General features: G+C 38.9%; 1 protein-coding gene across 1 annotated transcript in view; it reads left to right on the forward strand.

The window, feature by feature from the left end:
- Positions 1 to 271: 271 nt before the first annotated feature.
- The window catches only part of MAP3K19 (mitogen-activated protein kinase kinase kinase 19), a 92,438-nt gene continuing 72,736 nt past the window's right edge, over positions 272 to 19,973 (forward strand). The window contains exons 1-6 of the mRNA XM_006834601.1: positions 272 to 383; positions 1,922 to 2,015; positions 3,573 to 3,768; positions 5,240 to 5,431; positions 8,502 to 8,656; positions 12,743 to 12,858. Of these exons, the coding sequence (XP_006834664.1) occupies positions 272 to 383; positions 1,922 to 2,015; positions 3,573 to 3,768; positions 5,240 to 5,431; positions 8,502 to 8,656; positions 12,743 to 12,858 (865 nt within the window). The remainder of the gene's footprint in view (positions 384 to 1,921; positions 2,016 to 3,572; positions 3,769 to 5,239; positions 5,432 to 8,501; positions 8,657 to 12,742; positions 12,859 to 19,973) is intronic.

A 19,973-nucleotide genomic window follows, 5' to 3' on the forward strand; every position in this document is an offset into this window, starting at 1 on the left:
TGCTTTTTTTGAAAAAATAAATAAATTGCAAAGCAATTTGCTGGGACAGATATGTGTACAGGTTTTTACACTTTCTGTGAGTGGATTTTGAGTGCATCATCTGCTCCTTCAGCCCCTAGTAAAGTTCCAAGTACACTGCTTATTAAATGCTAATGATTGGTGTCTTCGGCTGGGTTCTCTAGAGAAGCAAAATCAGTGACGCATAAAGACACACACACAAGTATATATCAGGTAAATCATTCACACAGTTTCAAGGCTATGAGTAGGTCAGATGTCACACCGGAAGCGTCTCTTGACTAATGTAGCAGCAAGGGCTGATGAACCCAAGATCCGCAGGTCAGATGGTAGGCTTCTGACTGCAGAAGCGAATCCAACTTCAGCAGGTAAGATGGCAGGTTGCTGCTGATTCCCAAGATTGACAGGTAAAACAGCAGGATACTGTCTACAGTTCAAAGAACCAGAGGTAGGATGACTAGTCAGATGCAGGATCCAGACCCAGTAAAAAGTAAGCAAGATTTGCCTGAGCGCCCAGTATATTGGAAGGCCACACCCTCAAGGAAAATCCCTTTCAATTAATTGGCTGCTCATGGCAGATTTGATTATAGAAGTGATGACATTATATTTTCATCATGGGGGATTACTGTGTCTTGACTGCTAAACCGCTGAGAATGATGGCCCATTCAAGTTGGCAAAAAATCTTGACTATCACAATTGGGATAATGATGATTCAGTGATACTAATCAACAAATAACTGCCTCTCTTAGAAGAGCTTAACGAAAATAGCCATTCACTGCTGGTGGGAGTACAATAGCATGCACATTCTGGGAAACAGTTGGCAGCATTTAGTGAAATTAAATAACTTGATTCAATTTGTCCCAGAGAAACTCTTATACAGCCCATAGCAAGGCTTGAATAAGGATATTTATCATGGTGGTGTCTGTGGCATAGGAAGTTGGAGGCAACTGGGGGAGGTGTAAGTTGCTATTGCGTTATCTCCAACTCATGGTGACTTCATGTGTGTCATAGTAGAATTGTATTCTATAGAATTTTCAATGATTCCTTCTTTGTAAGTAGATTACCAGATCTTCTGTGATTCCTTTGGAAACACTCTAACCTCCACCCTTCCAGTTAGCAGTCAAATTCGTTAACTGTCTGCATAGCCCAGTGACTCCAACCAAAGGAAGGGATAATAAAATACAGTGGATACATACTATTTAGAAGCAAAAAATGAGAGGTACATAGTAAAAAGATCCAATGTGCAATATCATTTGTGTAAATTTAAAACATGTGCACATATAGCATCACCCTATAAAGATACATGCACATAGTAATAACAATAATTTATAAGTGGATACATAGATAGACATTTAAGAGGAACAGAAATGGAAACAGAATGGTATTTACATAGGTTTGATATAGGATATTTCATGTGCTGCAAGTACAGCCAAGAATACAGTACAGCATATAGGAGGCAAAGTTATGAAAACTTCTAAGTCATAACAAAACATCATGAGGGAATGAGTCACTGGGCATGGGGGCTCAGGACAGGAGTCTCGGGGAACACCAAAGTCAAATGGCATAATATAATCCACAAAGACAATGTTCTATTTTCTATTTTGGTGTGTAGCAACTGGAGTCGTAAAGGCTTGTGAGTGTCCCTCTAAGGTGTAATTATTGGTCTCACCCCATCCAGAACAAAAGAGAGAGACGGAAATCAAAGATACATGGAAATAATTAGTCCAAAGGACTGAAAGATCACGTGAACCCCAGCCTCTATGACCTTGTAACCAGAAGAACTAGATAGTGTCCTGCTGACCCCTCTGAATGGTCTCCTAATAGGGGGTCCTGGATAGAGTGGGAGAAAAATGTGCAACAAAACTCCAAATCATAAAAAGACCATTAAGGCTGGTCTTACTGATAGAGACTGATAGAACCCTGAAGATTATGGTCCTTAAATACACTTCAAGCATGGAACCCATCCTCTGTGGCTCAACTTTCATCCAAATGCTAGGCAGGTCTGTAGGATGAACAGCAATACCCCGAAGTATGCAGTACTCCTTAGAACAATCAACCATCTGAGGTCAAAGGGGCAGCATTTTCCAGGAGTGGCTATTGGAAATGGTAAGCATAGGGAGAAAGGAGGAAGGGTGCTGTTACTTTGTTGGTATTACCATCAGTGTTACTAAACAAAATATTATGAATTGTTGAATGGAAACCTATTTACTCTTAACCTTCCACCTAAATCCAAACATGAGAGAGAGGGAGAAAGAGAGATTTAAATGATTGGGAAAATGAAATCAGATATTTACTTGCTCCTCAGAAACCATATACAGGGTCACTGTGGGTCAGAACCAACTCGACAATAACAACAACAACAACAACGACAGCATCTGTGACTCCCATGGTACTTAAATACTTATACTGTGTTACAATTATGGAAGATAAAAAATATAAGACATAGAACGTTCCTGCTATTTAGGATTTTACAGTATGGGAAAATAAAGGAAACAATTATACAGAACTATGAAAGCAATGTGGAGTCCTGGTGTGGTGCTGTGAGTTAATGTGCTGGACTTCAAGGTCGATTTGAATCTCAAGGTCGGAAGTTCAAGCTCACCAGCCACTCCTTGAAACTCTATAAAGGGTGGCTATGAGTTGGAACTGACTTGACGGCACTTCACAACAACAAACGTAAGCAATGTAAGTCATATAAACTATGTAAGCCATGGTGTATCCAATTTCATCAGATGCATGTGAAAGAAGACCATAGAAGAACTGATGCATTTGAGTTATGGTGCTGGAGAACAATATTGAAAAGTGCCATGGACTGTCAGAAGAACAAACTAATCTGTATTGGAAGATGTACAGCCAGAGTGCTCCTTAGCCGCCAAGACGGGAAGATATTCTCTCTCATACTTCTGACATGTTAGCAGAAGGGACCAGTCCCTGGAGGAGGACATTAAGCTTGACTAAGTGGAGGGTCAGCGAAAAAGAACCCCCCCCCAACAAGATGGATTGAACCAGTGGCAGCAGCAATGGTCTCAAGCGTAACAACAATTGTGAGCGTGGCACAGAACAAGGCAGTGTTTTGTTATGTTGTGCGTAGGGTTGCTATGAGTCAGAACCAACTTGACAGCACCAAACAACAGCAGTACATAAGCAACAAGAAAGAAAATAAAATCCTACAGGATTTTCCCCCTATAGAATTTGCATAACATTTCAGGTCCTCACTAGCCTTTTGAAGAGGACATATCATTTCCATTTTTGAAATGAAGCTCAGATAAGCTGAACAACATGCCAAAGGGTGCACAGTTGGCAAGCTGCAAATAAAGGACTTGAATCTCGGTCCTATCAGGCTCCAAAGCCTGTCTGTGATCATTCCATTCTGGTGTTGATCCATCCTTTCTCTCCCTACAGTAGAGATGACCTTCCAAAGTGACAGTAAAGCTATTATCATTCCTAATAATCAAAGGAAACAGGTAACCTTTTTCCTTTGATTAATAAGTTACATTTGAACCACTCATTGCTTTTTGGGTCTCACATAAGTAAATTCGTTATTTTTTCTCTTAAAGGCAATTATATGGGACTAGAAAGATGAATAAAAATAAACTGATTCATGATTTCCTGGAGGTAGTTTCAAAAGGTGATGTGGAAGTCATCTGTGACCATATTACAAAAGTCCACTCCATGCTTGGCAGTCTTGACTTTCAGCACCCAACGACTGGAAATACACCTCTCATCACTGCAGCAGAAGAAAATTTAACAGAGGTAACATGTGGAATCCTGAGTCCCGAGAATATTCTAGGCTAAGTATTCTGAGAATGAGAAGTTTGGGCTAGCATAATCACCCATATCCGTGCAAGAATGTTAACAGGTGCAAAGCAGGGAGGGAGGGAGAACTGGGAGACCCTAATTAATCTATCTGAGACTCATCTTTATTAATTTCCTTACTCAGTCAACAGATATACCTGCCATACCCCTGCAGTATAGTAGTTTTCATAGTGGATACAGAAATGAATCACATACAGATACCACCACTGTGGGACTTACAGCCGAACGAAGTTTTTCCTTTCCTACTTCTCCCATATCAGCACCTGGAAATTTATTCTCTGCTTTAACAAATGCACATAGCTGGTGAAGTAGAAAAAGGTATAAATAAATGAATAATAAGACCTAAAAGGGCAGGAGACTGTTCTCATTGTTGAAACTGTATTCCCAGTTATAAGCAGAAGGCCTGATATATGTAGGTGTTTAGTAAATATTTATTTAATGGATAGACAAGTAAATAAAATACCAGTTGGGTCTTATTAGTCATTTACAGCATAGTGTGGGAGATTCTGAGGTCCATTTTTATTAATGCATTTTCTTTATTATGGTGAAACATCAAAAGTTTCATGGGAAAATTCCATTATCTTTTAATTCCATGTTTCCACAAACATTGTGAAGCCCCCTCTGTGTGTGTATGTGTGTAAGAAAACATTTGCCATTTTAACATTTTTCACATGCACAATTCAGTGACATCAATTACTTTCATCTTGTTGTGCAACCCTTTCCAGATTTTTCCATCACCATGACAGAACTTTAGTGCCCCTTAAAGTAGGAGTTCCCTCTTCCTCCTTCCTTTCCATGCCTCATAGCCACTGACAACTACTTATTACTATACATTTGCCTATTATAGTTACTTCATGTAGTGAGGTCATACAATTCTTGTCCCTTTTTGACTGATTTATTTCACTTAGCATAATATTTTCAAAGTTCACCCAAGTGAACAGTTGCCCTCTTTATACAGGATGGCTGTCAGTTAGAATCAACTTGATGACAGTGAGTTTGGTTTTGGTTTAGTTTGAACAGGACTTCAGTGTTTTATATGAATTTAACATATCCTAAAAAACGGCATCTAAAAATCAGCGATATTTTGCTCATGTTTTATTTTCCAAATTTAAAAAGGAAAATAGCGATCACTGACATCCAAACCAATCCTTCATTTTTTTTTAAAGTTTTATTGTGAATTATATGATAGTTTACATGGGAGAACTTTAGCTGTACATTCATTCCATTGTATATCATCTCATTGCCATGGTTCCAATCCCCTCCATGCATCCAATCCTTCATTTTTATTTGCATCTCCTTCTCCTTTCTTATGCCATGGATCAGAGCCACGTCCAAGTCGGTTTATCATATCCAGGTCTAAAGACACTGTGGGCACACAAATATGCTTATACTTGTTGTGGTGTTGCAGGTTGTTGGATTTCTTCTGGAAAAAGGAGCAGATATCACCCTTTGCAACTACAGCAATCAAACGGCAGTCCACGTAGCTAACTGCTCTATCCAAAAACAGCTTCTCTTGGCCACTCATGGAATCCAGGCTCCCCAAATGCAACTTCTACAAAGTTCATGGAAAGGTGATCTCAAACAACTTCAACACTTGCTGGTTAGTTAAATTCATGCTTGCTTTTGCTCTTAGGTGGGTGATAAGAAAGTTACAAATGACATATGATGCCTTTAAAAATATAAGTTCTTTGCAAATACAGTTTCAGAATGTTTTAGGCTGGAAATACGAGAAAGAACCAGGATTATATAAAACACCGGAGTGGAAAAAAAAGATAATAAAAGTTCACAACAGCAGCCTATTTCCATCTTCCTTCATCTAGAAGCTAGAACAAGTCACATAGCACTCCTGGGAAATGATGTGCTCCCAGGAAGTCCCAAGAGGACCGCTGTCAACTTGCTCAAAGGGGTTCCCTTGACATCATTGCCATTTGTACAATTGCTGGTTAGATCCCTTTGGGCCAGTTGCAGTTATTATCTTTATCCTGAAAAGGGAATCAGAGAGCCTATGCCTTGCACAATATTTAGCTGTGACTAAAGGAGTCAAGAGGAAATGTATTTTAAATGTTGTCTTCTTAGGGTATTTGTCCTCTTGTTTAGATTTTCTACCTGTAAGTACTTTTCCCCAAAGCAACCTATAAAATCATATGCATAGCCAAGGACATTAATTATTGGTGACTGGAAAACGCATACCCGTGGTATTTACCTACAAAGATACTGTTAAGTCACATGACCTTACAACTGAAAAAAAAAAAAAAAAATTAATTGCTGCTAGGAAACAGTTTCTTCCATTCCCTCTGGTAAAAATGCAAACAGATAAAGAAAAGTGGAAGGTATTCGAGTAGCTCCATAGAATAAGCACTTGATCTCAAGGTTGGTGATTCAAACTCACCAGTCACTCCTCAGAAACCCTATAGAGTGTTGCTATGAGTTGGAATCAACTTGACAGCACTTAACAACAACAACAACAACAATTCAAGGGTATGGGAAAAAAAGGAAAACCAGTTAGTATCAAATCAATTTCAACTCATGGCAACTCCAGAGCAGAATTGTGCTTCAATGGCTATAACCTTTCAGAAGTAAATCAACAGGTCTTGTTTCCACAGTGCCTCTGGGCAGATTCGAACAACCAACCCTTCAGTTAGTAGGCGGTGATTAACTGTTAGCACTACTCAGATACTTCACGGATATTTAAAAACAAAATCTAAAGGAATCTTTAGGGAGTGCTGTGGCTCCATAGGATAAGCACTGAACCGTGAACCACAAGGTCAGTGGTTCAAGCCCACCAGACTGTGTGGGAGATAGATGCAGCCTCCTGCACCTGCAAAAGATTGAAAGCCTCAGAAACCCTAGGCAAGGATGCTATAGTTTGAAATCAATTCCATGGTACTTAACAACAATAAGAAAGGAATCTTCAAATTATTCTTTTTTACTAAATGGTAGAGTTCTGGTGTGGTACTGTAGGGATAAGTACTGTACTACAAAGTTGGTTTGAACAGCAAGTTTGGCGGTTCAAATCCACCACTTGCTCCTTGAAAATCCTGTACAGGGTCACTGTAAATTGGTACACACTTGATGGCATTTAACAACAGCAACAAAATGGTAGTCTGAAATTTTACACATCATGATCTGAGCTGAGACTTTTTAAAAAGACATTGCATTTTTATGATAATTGTGACAGCTGTGATTGTATTATAATCCAATGTGTGCTTTCATAGCCACATTTTTTTACACCTAAGAATTGGTGGTTATGTGCTATGGAATCAGTTCCGACTCATAGCGACACTGTTTAGGATTTCTGAGGCTTTCAAATCTTTACGAGAGCAGAAAGCCTCATCTTTCTCCCATGGAACAGCTGGTAGTTTTGAACTGCTGACCTTGAGGTTAGCAGCCCGACTCATAACCACTATGCCACCAGAGCTCTTTGCCTAAGGCTTAGCAGCTGCATATTAACAAACTGGTCCTATAACTGGATCCAGTGTTTAATCACTAGATATTAAAAGAATGTGTTGCGGTAAGACTATTTTCAGCTCAAAATTTTCATGTTTGTCCTAACTAATAATAAACATTGATATAAGAGGTGATTTCTTTTCAGAGACTGAAACAAATATTAACTAATTAATTCCCACAACACCTGTCTGAGGTAATATCATTATCTCTATTTTGTCCCTGGAGAAGTTGAGATAGAGACTCTCTGACTATACTGAAATGATAGAAAGTGAAATTGAGATGGAAATTAGTAAATTGCTTTGGTTTATACGATAAAAAGGTTGGATAATCTAGCCTTAAAGTAGCATTTTCAGTTCTGAATTATCCAAATTAAATTTCCCTTTCCATAAAATAAAGTATCAACCTCAATTTACCTGTATATAGTTAAATGAGCTGCTTTATTATTGTGAATCATTCAGTCATTCAACAAATACGTACTGAAGACCTGAACACGTATATATCAGATACTCTACTAAATGGTTTTCAGAGTCTACCGCTAACTGTTTAAGCAGGAATTCTTGAGTGGTACAGATAAGCACTCGACTACTAGCCAAAAAGTTGGTGGTTCAAATTCAACCAGAGGCACTTTGGAAAACAGGTCTGGTGGTCTGTTTCTGAAGTCTTGGCCTTGAAAACTCTGTAGAAAGGTTCTCGTCTAAACACACGGGGTCACCGTGAGTTGGAAATGACTGAAAGGCAACTAGCACAACAGCGTCTGCTGCTGTGTGCCCTGGAACGCCTTCCGACTCATAGAGACCTTGCATAGTGTTTCCGAGACTGTAAATCTAACAGCACCCAATAAAACAATCCTGAAAGGAAGACTCTCTAGTCTTCCTACTCTGCAGTTAGAAAGGGAGTGGAATTGACAGATTAAAAAAAAAAAAAAAGTTATAGTATTAGTATGTCCCATTGAAAATTATTAATCGTTTAACTGGATGTCCCTAATTTGGCAACCCTATCAAGGAAGTTAAACAACCAGGTTAAGGAGACAGGTTTCCGACCCTGGTCTCCTGTCTTGCCAGTCTATATTCTTTCATCTCATTAGCTTCCTCTCAGAAGAGATATCAAGAGAGTATATACTGATGTTAGGATGAGAAATTGGCCATGCAATGAAAATGCAAATATTTGTATAAATAAGCAAATAATAAAAACATAATAAACATAAAGCTTCATTTTTAAAAAAGGCATCAGAGAAGGTCCTGGATATCAACTTCCCAAACCAGCATGGCTTGACCGCCCTGATGTTGGCTGTGAGAGACGTGGACCTATTTGAGAGTCTCGACATGCTAACAATCTACAGGCCTGTGGAAGTTCTGTCCGAGCTCCTCAGACATCGCGCGTGAGTATAACTCCATACCAGCTGGAGGGCATCGATTTCATTGTTATTCACGGACATAAAAGGGATTTCATAATTGCAAAGTGATGGACAGAAGTTCGATACTAGTATATTACTATCTATTATTCTTATGACATCCAGCTCTTTACTTATTCATTTAAATAATGGGAATGTCGAATAATTCTTATGTAGCTCCCCACCTCCACAATGTTAACTAATTATTTCTGAAAACATCCCTTTCAAAGCCAATTTATAACAGTGATTTCCATTTATCTAAAAATTACTCTGGTAGCGTAGTGGTTATGAATCGGCATGCTAACCTCAAGGTAGGCAGTTCGAAACTACCAGCTGTTCTGCGGTAGAAAGATGAGGCTTTCTGCTCCCGTAAAGATTTACAGCTTCAGAAACTCTGTACAGGGTCGCTATGGGTCAGAACAGACTCTACAGCACTTAACAACAACAACAACAATTACTATATGCCACCATGCTATTTCAGGAGAGAGGAGGTAAGCAATTAACTTAAACAACAACAATATCAAACCAGCAGCAGAAGGTTAATAAACAGTCTCCCTTGTTAGATTTACCCATTCCATTGGGTCACCTCTCTTTGGAATAGGCGCAAATATGGATCTCTTCCAATTGGTTGGTCAGGTAACTATCTTCCAAATTTCTTGGCAGAGATGAGTGAGTGCCTCTAATGCTTCATCTGTTTGTTGAAGTGTTTCAATTCCTGTAGTCTTATTTCTCACCAATGCCTTCAGGGCAGCTTGGACTTCTTTCTTCAGTACCAGCAGTTCTTGATCATATGCTACCTCTTAAAATGGTTGTATATCGACCATTTCTTTTTGGTACTGTGACTGTTTTCCTTCCATCTTATTTTCATACTTTCTGCATAATTCCATATTTTGCCCATAGAGTTCATCAATATTGTGAGTTGAGGCTTGAATGTTTTCTTCAGTCCTTTCAGCATGAGAAATGCTCAGTTTGTTCATCCTTTTTGGTTTTCTAACTCCAGGTCATTACACATTTCATTATAATACTTGACTGTCTTCATCTTTTAAAGTTTTCTGTTCAGCTCTTTTACTTCCTCATTTCTTCCATTTGCTTTAGCATCTTTACACTGAATAGCAAGATTCAGAGTCTCTTCTGACATTCATTTTATTTTTCTTTCCTGTTTTTTTTTAGTGAGCTTTTGCTTTCTACCTGTATGATGTTCTTGATGTCATTCCATAGCTCGTCTTCGGTCACTAGTGTCTAATGCATCAAATCTGTTTTTGAGATGACCTCCAAATTCAGGTGGGATATGTTCAAGGTCATGTTTTGGTTCTTGTAGATTTGTTTTCATTTTCTTCAACTTCAGCTTGAATTTGCATATGTGTAATTGATGTTCTATTCCACAGTCTGTCCTTGGTCTTGTTTGGCTGATGATATAGAGCTTTTCCACAGTCTCTTCCCACAGATGTAGTCAATTTGATTTCTGTGTATTCCATCTGGTGAGGTCCATGTATATAGTTGCATTTTATGTTGTTTTAAAATGTATTTGCGATGAATAAGTCATTGGTATTGCAAAATTCTTTATGTGATCGCCAGCATCATTTCTATCACCAAGGCCATAATTCCCAACTATTGAGCCTTCCACTTTGCTTCCAACCTTCACATTCCAGTCACTAGTACTTATAAGTACACCTTGATTGCATGTTGATCAATTTCAAAGTGATGGAGTTGGTAGAATTTTTCAATTTTATCATCACTGGCTTTAATGGTTGGTGCATAAATCTGAATAATAGTGGTATTAACTAGTCTTCTTTGTAGGCATTTGGATATCATCCTATCACAGACAGCACTGTACTTCAAGTTAGGTCTTGAAATGATGTTTTTGGCGATGAATGCCATGTCATTCCTCTTGAATTTTTTGTTCTTAACATTATAAACCATATGACTGTCAGATTCAGAATGAACAATACCTGTCCATTTCAACTCACTAATACCTAGGATATTGATGTGCATGTATTCCACTTCATTTCTGACAACTTCTAGTTTTCCTAAATTCATAGTTCACGTATTCCATGAACTGATTATTAATGGGTACTTGCATTGTTTCTTCTCATTTTAAGTTGTGTTCCATCAGCAAATGAAGGCCCAGAAAGCTTTACTCCATTCATGTCATCATGGTCATCTCTGGCATGTCATCATGGCAGCTCTTCCCTGGAGTATTTTCAGTGCCTTCCAACCTGAGGGACTCATCTTCTGGCTCTGTATCAGAAAATGTTCCACTGCTATTCATAATGTCTTAGGTGGCTAAACATTCAGAAGTAGTCCAACTCTCCTTCTTTCTAGCCTGGAAACTCCTCTGAAATTTGTTCACCATAGGTGACCCTGCTGGTATTTAAAATACCAGTTGCATAGCTTCCAGCATCACAGCAACACTCAAACCACCACAGTATGACAAACTGACAAATAGTGGTGAATCAAGAACATGAGCTCTTGTAAGAAACAAAAACCAACCAGATGTCATTGAGTCGTTTCTGACTTATGGTACCTTATGTAGTCAGAACAGAACTGTGCTCCATAGGGTTTTCAGTGGCTGAATTTTCAGAAGTTCATCTCCAGTCCTTTCTTCCCAGGGACCTTTGGGTTAATTTGATCTACCAACCTCTTGGTTAGTAGCTGAACGTTTAACCCTTTGTACAACCCAGGGCTCCATTAATTTCATAGGATAAAAATGATATCTTGACGCAATGAACTTTAATGGTCAAAACACCTGGGGAGATTGCTAAAATGAAGATTCCTAGTTACTACCCCAGAGACAGTGTCCAATAAGTCTGGTGTAGGGTCCAGAATACAGGAAATTAAAGGACACCACTTGGAGAAACACTAATCTAGGCAGATGAACAAACTGAGGTCTCAGTGAGTTTCATGACTTGATTAAAACCACACAACAGGGCAGTGTCAGTACTTAATTCCTAGTTGTGCTTTGTTTCCTTTGAACTATGACATTTGATCAAGAAAAGGCCAGAAGAGAATATTGTTGTGGATCACAACATATTCCTTTTGGTTCTATGTGAGACCATGATCCTTGTCTCTTGTCCCAGCATGTGATCTGTGAAATAAGTGTTATCATTATTTCCCTCACTATAATCCATTACAGGATTTTCATCATTGACTTCAGATCTCTTTGAACTAGTATCTAATCATAGGATTCCGTACAGTACAGGAGGACAGCAGGATATTTGTGCTGTTTGTTATAAGCCTTACAGTCAGCCAGCTAGGATATAGAACCACAGAGCAAAGCAAAGAGGAATGGAAAGATGAGGTTCAGAGGAAAATTTTGGTGTTTATGTCCACTTAGCCAAGAGCCTGTGAAACAAGCATATTGGCTTATTTAAAGAGAGTCTATGCTGCTCTACATGTTCAATGAAAAAAGATCCAGCTGTTGCCATAAGAAGAAGCAACTATTGCAAGCCCATGTGTATCAAAGTAAAACTGTGCTCCAGAGGGCTTTCAATAGTAGAACTGTGCTCCAGAGGGCTTTCAACGGTGGATTTTTCTGAAGTAAATCACCAGCCCTTTCTTCTGAGGCCCCTGGGTGGATCCAAATGTTCGCCAGTCTCTGCTGTAAAGAAAACTGACTCACACATGGATACATGTATTCTGCTAAGACTGCTGTTTTAACAAATACTGGGTGTTTCTGTCTAAAAACAGAAAAAATGAGCTATCAAGAAAGTAAGCAGTTCAATGATATCATCGGAAAGAAAATAAAACAGTCAAAATTTTTTTCAGATAAAAAAACAATAAACCATTAAGATAATTTCTTCCTGATTTATACAGTCTTAAAAAGTTATTTAAAATTTTGTCCAAAGTTGAGAAATGTCTTCAGATAGTCGAATTCTTTAGAATGGTATAGGAATAAGATATAGAGCATAATACTTTTGTTTAAGCATTTTTATTGTGTTTTTCTGAAATCATTATAAATATACTCAAACGTCATAAAATTTATTTTGCTTACATGCTGTCGATGTTTTCTTTCTGTCATACTGATTTTATTTTTCAGTAGATTCAACTATATAATCTTTACTGTCTTCTTTATAGAGATCCTAAACTCTGTGATTTTAGAGGAAAGTCAGCGATACATTATGTGTCACAAATAAAGAGTTTGAGGAAACAACAGTTACTGGACATTCTAATGAATTCTATGCCAAAACCAGGTGAGTAGTTCCTCTCCATGTACATAAATCCCTACCCATAAAGAGCCGATCAGAAAACTTTCTTTATCTCTGTAGAAGAATCCTGAATAAAAGTGGGGGAAACACAGAAAAGAATATAAAATTCTTATGAGATCCAGACTTTCTCTATCCAGGGAGACTAGATGAATCCCCAAAAATAATTGTCCTGAGATAATCTTTAAACCTTTAATCAAAAATATCCCTAAAGTCTTAGGACCAAACAATGGTTTAGCTTAATTAGTAAAGAATGTGTTTGCTTCAGCAATATGTATATGGGGTCAAATATCCGAATGTTGTGGTGGTGTTGTCAAGTGCCCGTGAGTGAGTTTCGACTCATAGAGACCCTGTATAGGGTTTCCAAGGAGTGATTGGTGAATTTGAACTGCCAATGTTGTGATTTAAACAGACCTTGCAATCCAGTGTTTTATCCAACAGCGTAATACCAGGACTCCAACTTGAAAAATTCAATAGGAAACTTAGGGGACCATGAGTTTCTATCTCAGAAAGGTGGGTGAAAATGATTGCACAATTTGAAGAATGTCATCAATGCCACCAAATTGTAAATGTAGAAATTGTGCTGTGTATACTCTCAAAAACAGCAACAAAATAAAGTGAGAAACTATAAAATAAAAAGAGAAAGGTTTCTTTCTCTACATCTGTTTGATAAATTCATTTCAAGAAATCAAGCCAACAATTATTTATTGAGCAGCAACTTTGGACAAGTGGCATGAGTAGGGATGCAAAGAGATGCAAGACACAATCCCAAATTCCCAAAGTGTACAGGCTACTTGGGGACACACTCAAGTCAGTGGGAAGAGCTTGCTGTGAACTTGGCAGGGAGAGAGGGACTTACAGTGGTTCTTGAAGATTAGATCAGATACAAAAGGAAGTGAAAAAAAACAAAAGAGGGACGCTTGCTACCGATGAGGAGAAATGTCTGAAACAACCACAGAGAAAAGTACAAGAAAAACTGTCACTGAGCAGCATGTGACTTTGTGAAAAGGGGATTGGCTCTTTGTTTGAAGCTTCTAGATCAGGAGCAAGGCTACATCACCTAAGAATTGAAGACTCACGCCTCCTTTCCACTGGGGTTCTAAATACCCAGTGAGACTGAGACTGTGAGCTCTATCAAAAGCTCAGGCAAGTAAGTGACCAGGACCCAATGGAGTGCTGGTAATGTCTAACAGTAAGCTCTTAGAGGTGAGGTTGCTGTTGTTAAGTGCCTTTGAGTTGGTTCGACACACTTAACCCATAGCAGCCCTGTATAGGGTTTCCAAGGAGTGGCTGGTGAGCTTGAACCACTGACTTTGCAGTCCAGCGCACTAACCCACAGCACAACACCAGTACTTCTTTAGAGATTATAGGAACTATGATTTGTAGCACTTGCAGATTTATAGGGTGTAAATACTCCCACTATAGCCAATTTAAAAAAAAAATGTTTTTAATGTGAATTATATGATAGTTTACATGGGAGAACATTAGTTTTACATTCATCCTATGTATATCGCTTCATTGCCATGGTTACAATCCCTTCCATGCATCATCAACCAACCAAAGGATATACCCTGCAAGCCTGCCCACATCCCCTCCCCAGGTTGTCAGCACACAACCCCTCTCCCTCTCTGGGTCTAGAGTTCCCAGCTACTCCATACTCCATCTGTCCATGTCATTGTCTCTGCCTACATCTCTGGCGTCACTGTTTCTCTGGGTAGGGTCCTGCACTCAGCTCTTCTCCCTTGATGGTCCCAAGGACCTCCACTCCAGTACTGCAAAGTCAACCACTCCCCCTCCTTTTGCTACAAAATGTCTACCTTTACATTTCCAACCCTCACAGTTAGTCCTAATAACAATTATTCACTATTGTACCACAAGAGATCTATCCCTATCCTTTCATCAGCCCCGCCCAGACAGACTGGATGCTACTCAGTGGAGATTCTACCTTCCTCAGTACTCTCTGGATCTATGCTCCTTCTTGAAAGCTTGTAAGCCATTCACTTCTTGCCTTTGTAGCTCCCCCATTTTGGGTAGCAAACCAACATAGCCAATTTTAAGGGACCAACTTGATGTCACTAGATGCAGCACCAGGAAAATATGTACAGTTATATATCATTATATGAGAGTAAGTAAAAAAGTATTGTTAGCAGGGTTCGGGTTCTTACACGCATGAGTTGATTCAAGAAAAAACGTAATTAAACATGCCTTTGCTATCAGGGGATGACTGCAGACAAGTTCTCTCAGGAATACAGTAGTCTTAGATTTGTGGTTGTTGTTGTTAAATGCCATGAAGTCATTTCCAGCTCACAGAGACCCTGTATGTTCTGAGAACAGCTGGTGGGTTTGAACTTCCAACCTTTCAGTTTAAATTGACCTTGTGGTCCAGTGCTTTATCCTACATCGGCACACCAGGACTCCTTAGACTCTTTAGGGTGCCTTAAGGAAAGGGTTCAGTAAAACAGCAGCTTCTAAGAGGATCTGCTGGGCCTGTTAAATTCAAGGCCGAGAGGTCAGTATAGAAGGGTACAGGGACTGCTTCTGGGGATTCCAGAGGATTATCGAAGGACACAGGACAATCACGGGGACTTATGAGGAAGAAGTTGTCAGGAAATTGAAAACTGCATTGGTGAGAAAAAGGTTTGGAAAGTTGTGCTGAGGAATTTTTTTCCCCATCACAATAATGCATCAGCTAGGGTAGCATGGTTGTCCTACACGAATTTGAGAAATCTTACCCTGTCCACCCTGATCTTGCCCCTTCAGACTTGTTTTTGTTCCCCCCCCCCCCAAAAAAAAAAAAAAAACATTGAAAAGGAGCATGATTTGAGTTCCTTGAGGATGCCAAAATTGCTGTTTTGATGTGTAAATCAAAGAGCATTGAATTCTTTGGAGAAGTTTTGGAGACATGGAAATACAGCCATCAGAAGTGTGTAGATCTGAAGCACATACATGAAACAAATGCTTCCTATTTTGCTATTTTTGTTTCATAGAGATTTCCATGATTTTGTAGGTAATGTTTTTGTTGTGAAGTGCTGTCGAGTCGGTTCCAACCCATAGACACCCTGCGTAGGGTTTCTGAGGAGCAGCTGGTGAGCTTGAACAGACAACTTGAGGTTCAAACTGACTTTGCAGTCCAGTGCATTAATCCACAGCACCACACCAGGGCTCCAATGATTTTGTAGAAATACATACTAAAAACAATGTTTTATTGTGAATTGGGAAAAGGTTTACTGAGGAGATCTTCAGTTTTATATTCGATGTTTCACAAATCTTTTCTTTCAACTCCTTGTTTGCAATCTCTCAGTGTAACTTCTTCACAATGCTGCCTTCCTCTCTCCACTCCTCCTTCTGTCCACCAGAACTTTATCCTCAGGTAAATGCTGCTGTTTTAAATCTCAAATGGTTGATTATTCTAGACTCGACTCGTAGTGACCTTATATAATTTTCCAAGATGGACTGGTGGGTTTGAAATGCTAACCTTGAGGTTAGCAGTCCAATGCTTATCTTATAGCATCACACAACTGCTAACCATAGATCACCATTATTGCTGGATTGTGTACAGAGCAGTATTTTTATTCTGTTATCTTTACAAACTGCCTCCCATTTCTTCCCATGGCTTCATCCTTTTGCCTATCTTATTATTATTATATATTGCCTTCCCCTTCACGCAAGTTAACACATGTCTACCCTCTAGTCAGTGATTTACCCCTGGTAAATCCCATCCCACCCCTGGTAATCATCAAAGACTGTTTCTTTTAATGTAAAAACCTTTTCTTCACTTTTTACAAAAGTGGTCTCATATATTATTTGTCCTTTTGTGATTGACTGATTTCACTCAGCATGCTGCTCTTCAGGTTCCTCCATGTTATGAGATGTTTCAGGCATTCATCATTATTCTTAAACATGGAATCGTTTTCCACTGTGTATGTAACATTATTTGTTTACCCATGCTTCCATTGATGGGCACTTAGGTTGTTTCCAACTTTTTGCTATTATGACTAGTGCTGTGATGAACATGGGTGTGCATATGACTATTTATGGCACAGCTTTTATTTCTTTTGTTCTTTTATACTTTTTTTCCTTTGTTTCATCTCAAGATTGCAATCTCCATGCGACAACAGTTATCCCGTTTCTGTCCTGTGGTTCCTATTTGCATTCTATCCACCTTCCCACCCTTTCTCAACTTTGTCCTTAGGAAAATGCTGACCTTTTGATTTTGAATGGCTGACTTTGGTATAGGATCTATACCAAGTAGAGGGATAATTGAGTCATATGGTATTTCTATTTCCCACTTTTTGAGGAAACACCATACTGTTTTTCAGAAGAGTTACACCATTTTGCAGTCCCACCAGCAGTGTATGACGGTTCCAATCTCTCCACATCCTCACAGCATTTGTTGTTTTCTATTTTTTTTAAATTTTGTTATTAATTCTGTGTTAAGAGGATGTCTCATTGTTTTGAATTGCATTTTTCTAATGGCCAATGAACACGAGCATTCCTTCATATGTTTCTTGACGTCTTGAATGTCTTCTTGGTGCAGGACACTTCCCTAGATGAAAGATTCTTTCTCTGTACGTAAGAATAAGGAAGCAATAGAACAGGCTTATCATATATGCAAGGAATTTATTAGGAGTACCTTGGCAAGGGGAGATGCAGAGGGCTTTTGGAGTAACGCAGCACATGTCTTACTTGAGCAAGTTTTAGATGATACAATTATACTTTTTACTATGATAGTGAGAGAAATGTGGGAACAAAGAAACTGGGCGGCTCTTCCTGGAATTTGTCCAGTTGTGAGGGATTATGCTAAGTGGATGTGTGCACAACCTTTATACAAGATGGATTCTGTTGTAAAAGCTTCTGGGATGCTGATCATCACTCATTATGGAATGTATTCCACAGTGTTCCCAGTTGGAAGGTTATATCTGGGTCACGGTTGGAGATTGCCTACATGCTTTGGATCAGATTCAAGTTTGTTCTGGCTTCATGAGTTTCTGAAAGACATTTTAAAAATTTTATCTAACTTTTTATTGTGAATTGAGTGAAGGTTTACAGATAAAAATCAACAGTTTTACATTCAACAAATCACACACTTTGTTTCAGCTCAATGAATGTAATCCCCTCCATGCAACAAAAATGATCCCATTTCTTCCCTGTGGTTCCTGTTTGCATTCCACCCACCTTCCCATCCCTTCTCAAATTTGTCCTCAGGAAAATGTTGCCATTTTGATTTTCAATGATTGACTATTCTATGGTGAGCATACCTTATTAATGTTGCTGTTCCCCCATATAAACCACCTATGACTTGGCTGAAAACTGGGCCATGAGGGGGAGTTCCTTCCCAGATGTGAAGGGTGGTCAAGGGTCATAGTTTCTAGTTCTTCCGATTTCTTTCTGACCAGTAAGTTGGTCTTTTTTTTTTTTTTAATAATAATTTTGTTTTGTTTCACATTTTCTCCCACTCTATCTGGGACCCTCTCATGCAATCCTTCTGAAAGACAACTTTAAGGAAGTTTTACAAGGGAACAAGAGACAAAACTATAATGTTCCAGCATGTAGGAAAGGTTTCTCAGGGTGTGAGACACAAGGTTCTGCACCTGGGGCTGCTCTGCCTTCAAGCCTGTCAGCAGCTTTGGTTCTTTGGTCATGCAGCTACAAGTTGGTTCTTTTGCCAATTGTTCTTAACCCTAACCATCCTCATTCCCTGTGGTGGCACTGTAGGATAAGCACTGGACTGACTGTTATCCATAAATTAGCCTGTTCAATGCCATCAGCCGCTCCTCAGAAACCTTATGTTGTTGTTATTGTTGTTTAGTAGTGCTTTGCTTATTGGTGATCTCTTTCCTTTCCATATACAGTTGGTGATTAATTTTTCCACCTCTTTAAAGAATGATTTTGGGATCTGGATTGGGATTGTATTCTATCTGTAATTGTTTTGAGTAGTGTTTATGTTTTCACAATGTTAAGTCTTCATATTCATGAGCATGACATATTCTTCCATTTAAGTAGGTCTGTTTTGATTTCCTTGAGTCATGTTTTACAGTGTGCTTTGTATAGATTTTTTGTTTCTCTGATTAGATTTGTTCCTAAGTATTTCATCTTTTGGATGACTATTGTAAATGGTATTGTTTTCCTGATTTCCTTTTTAGAGCTCTCTTTGCTAGTGTGCAGTAAGTAATTCAACTGATGAGTTTTGAGTATGTATTAGTTTTATCTTTAATATAATTTCAGATCCCACTACCATTGAGTTAAGAGACCCTCACTCACAATTGTTGCTATGTTTGAGACTACTGTCACAGCCACAGTATTCATTCACCTCATTGAGGATCTTCCTCTTTTTCACTGACCCTCTTCTCTACCAAGCATGATGTCCTTCTCCAGGGACTGGTCCCTGGTGATAGGTTTTATCTTTTTAAGTTGTGGTGTAGAATATATACACACCAAAGCAACTATATATTCAATGCAACAATTATATTCTTCATATTGTACAATCATTATCACTGTCCTTTTCTGAATTATTCTGCCACCATTAACTTAAGCTCAATGATCACTAAGCAAAAGCTCCTCCTTTTCTCTTCCCTCCCATCACAAGGTTGGCGGTTCAAGCCCACCAGCCACTCCTCAGAAATCCTATACAGGGTCACTATAGTCGTAACCGACTCAACAGCACTTAAACAACAATCCACCCCTGATAACCACTAATTATCCTTGTTTTCTATCTATTTAGTTTCTTGTATAAGTATGATCATACATTATTTGTCCTTATGTGATTAACTTATTTTATTAAACATAATTTTTTCAATAATTAAGCTTTGAATAAAGGGGTCCTGGTGGTGCAGTGCTTAAGCACTCTGTTGCTAACCAAACGATTGATGGTTGGGACTCACTAGCTGCTCTGTAGGAGAAAGATGTGGCAGTCCACTTCCACAAAGATTACAGCCTTGGACGCCCTACGGAGAAGTTCTACTCTAGCCTGTGGGTCACTATGAGTTGGAATTGATTAGACAGCAATGGGTTTCTAGTTTTTAACAATAGTGTTTATGAACCAGTTTGGAAAGTTCCTAGAATTTTAACAATTGGCTCTCATGCACTGCCTGCCTCCAGAACAT

This window comes from Chrysochloris asiatica, unplaced genomic scaffold (genome assembly GCF_000296735.1).
Source record: "Chrysochloris asiatica unplaced genomic scaffold, ChrAsi1.0 scaffold00012, whole genome shotgun sequence".
Classification (NCBI taxonomy): domain Eukaryota; kingdom Metazoa; phylum Chordata; class Mammalia; order Afrosoricida; family Chrysochloridae; genus Chrysochloris; species Chrysochloris asiatica.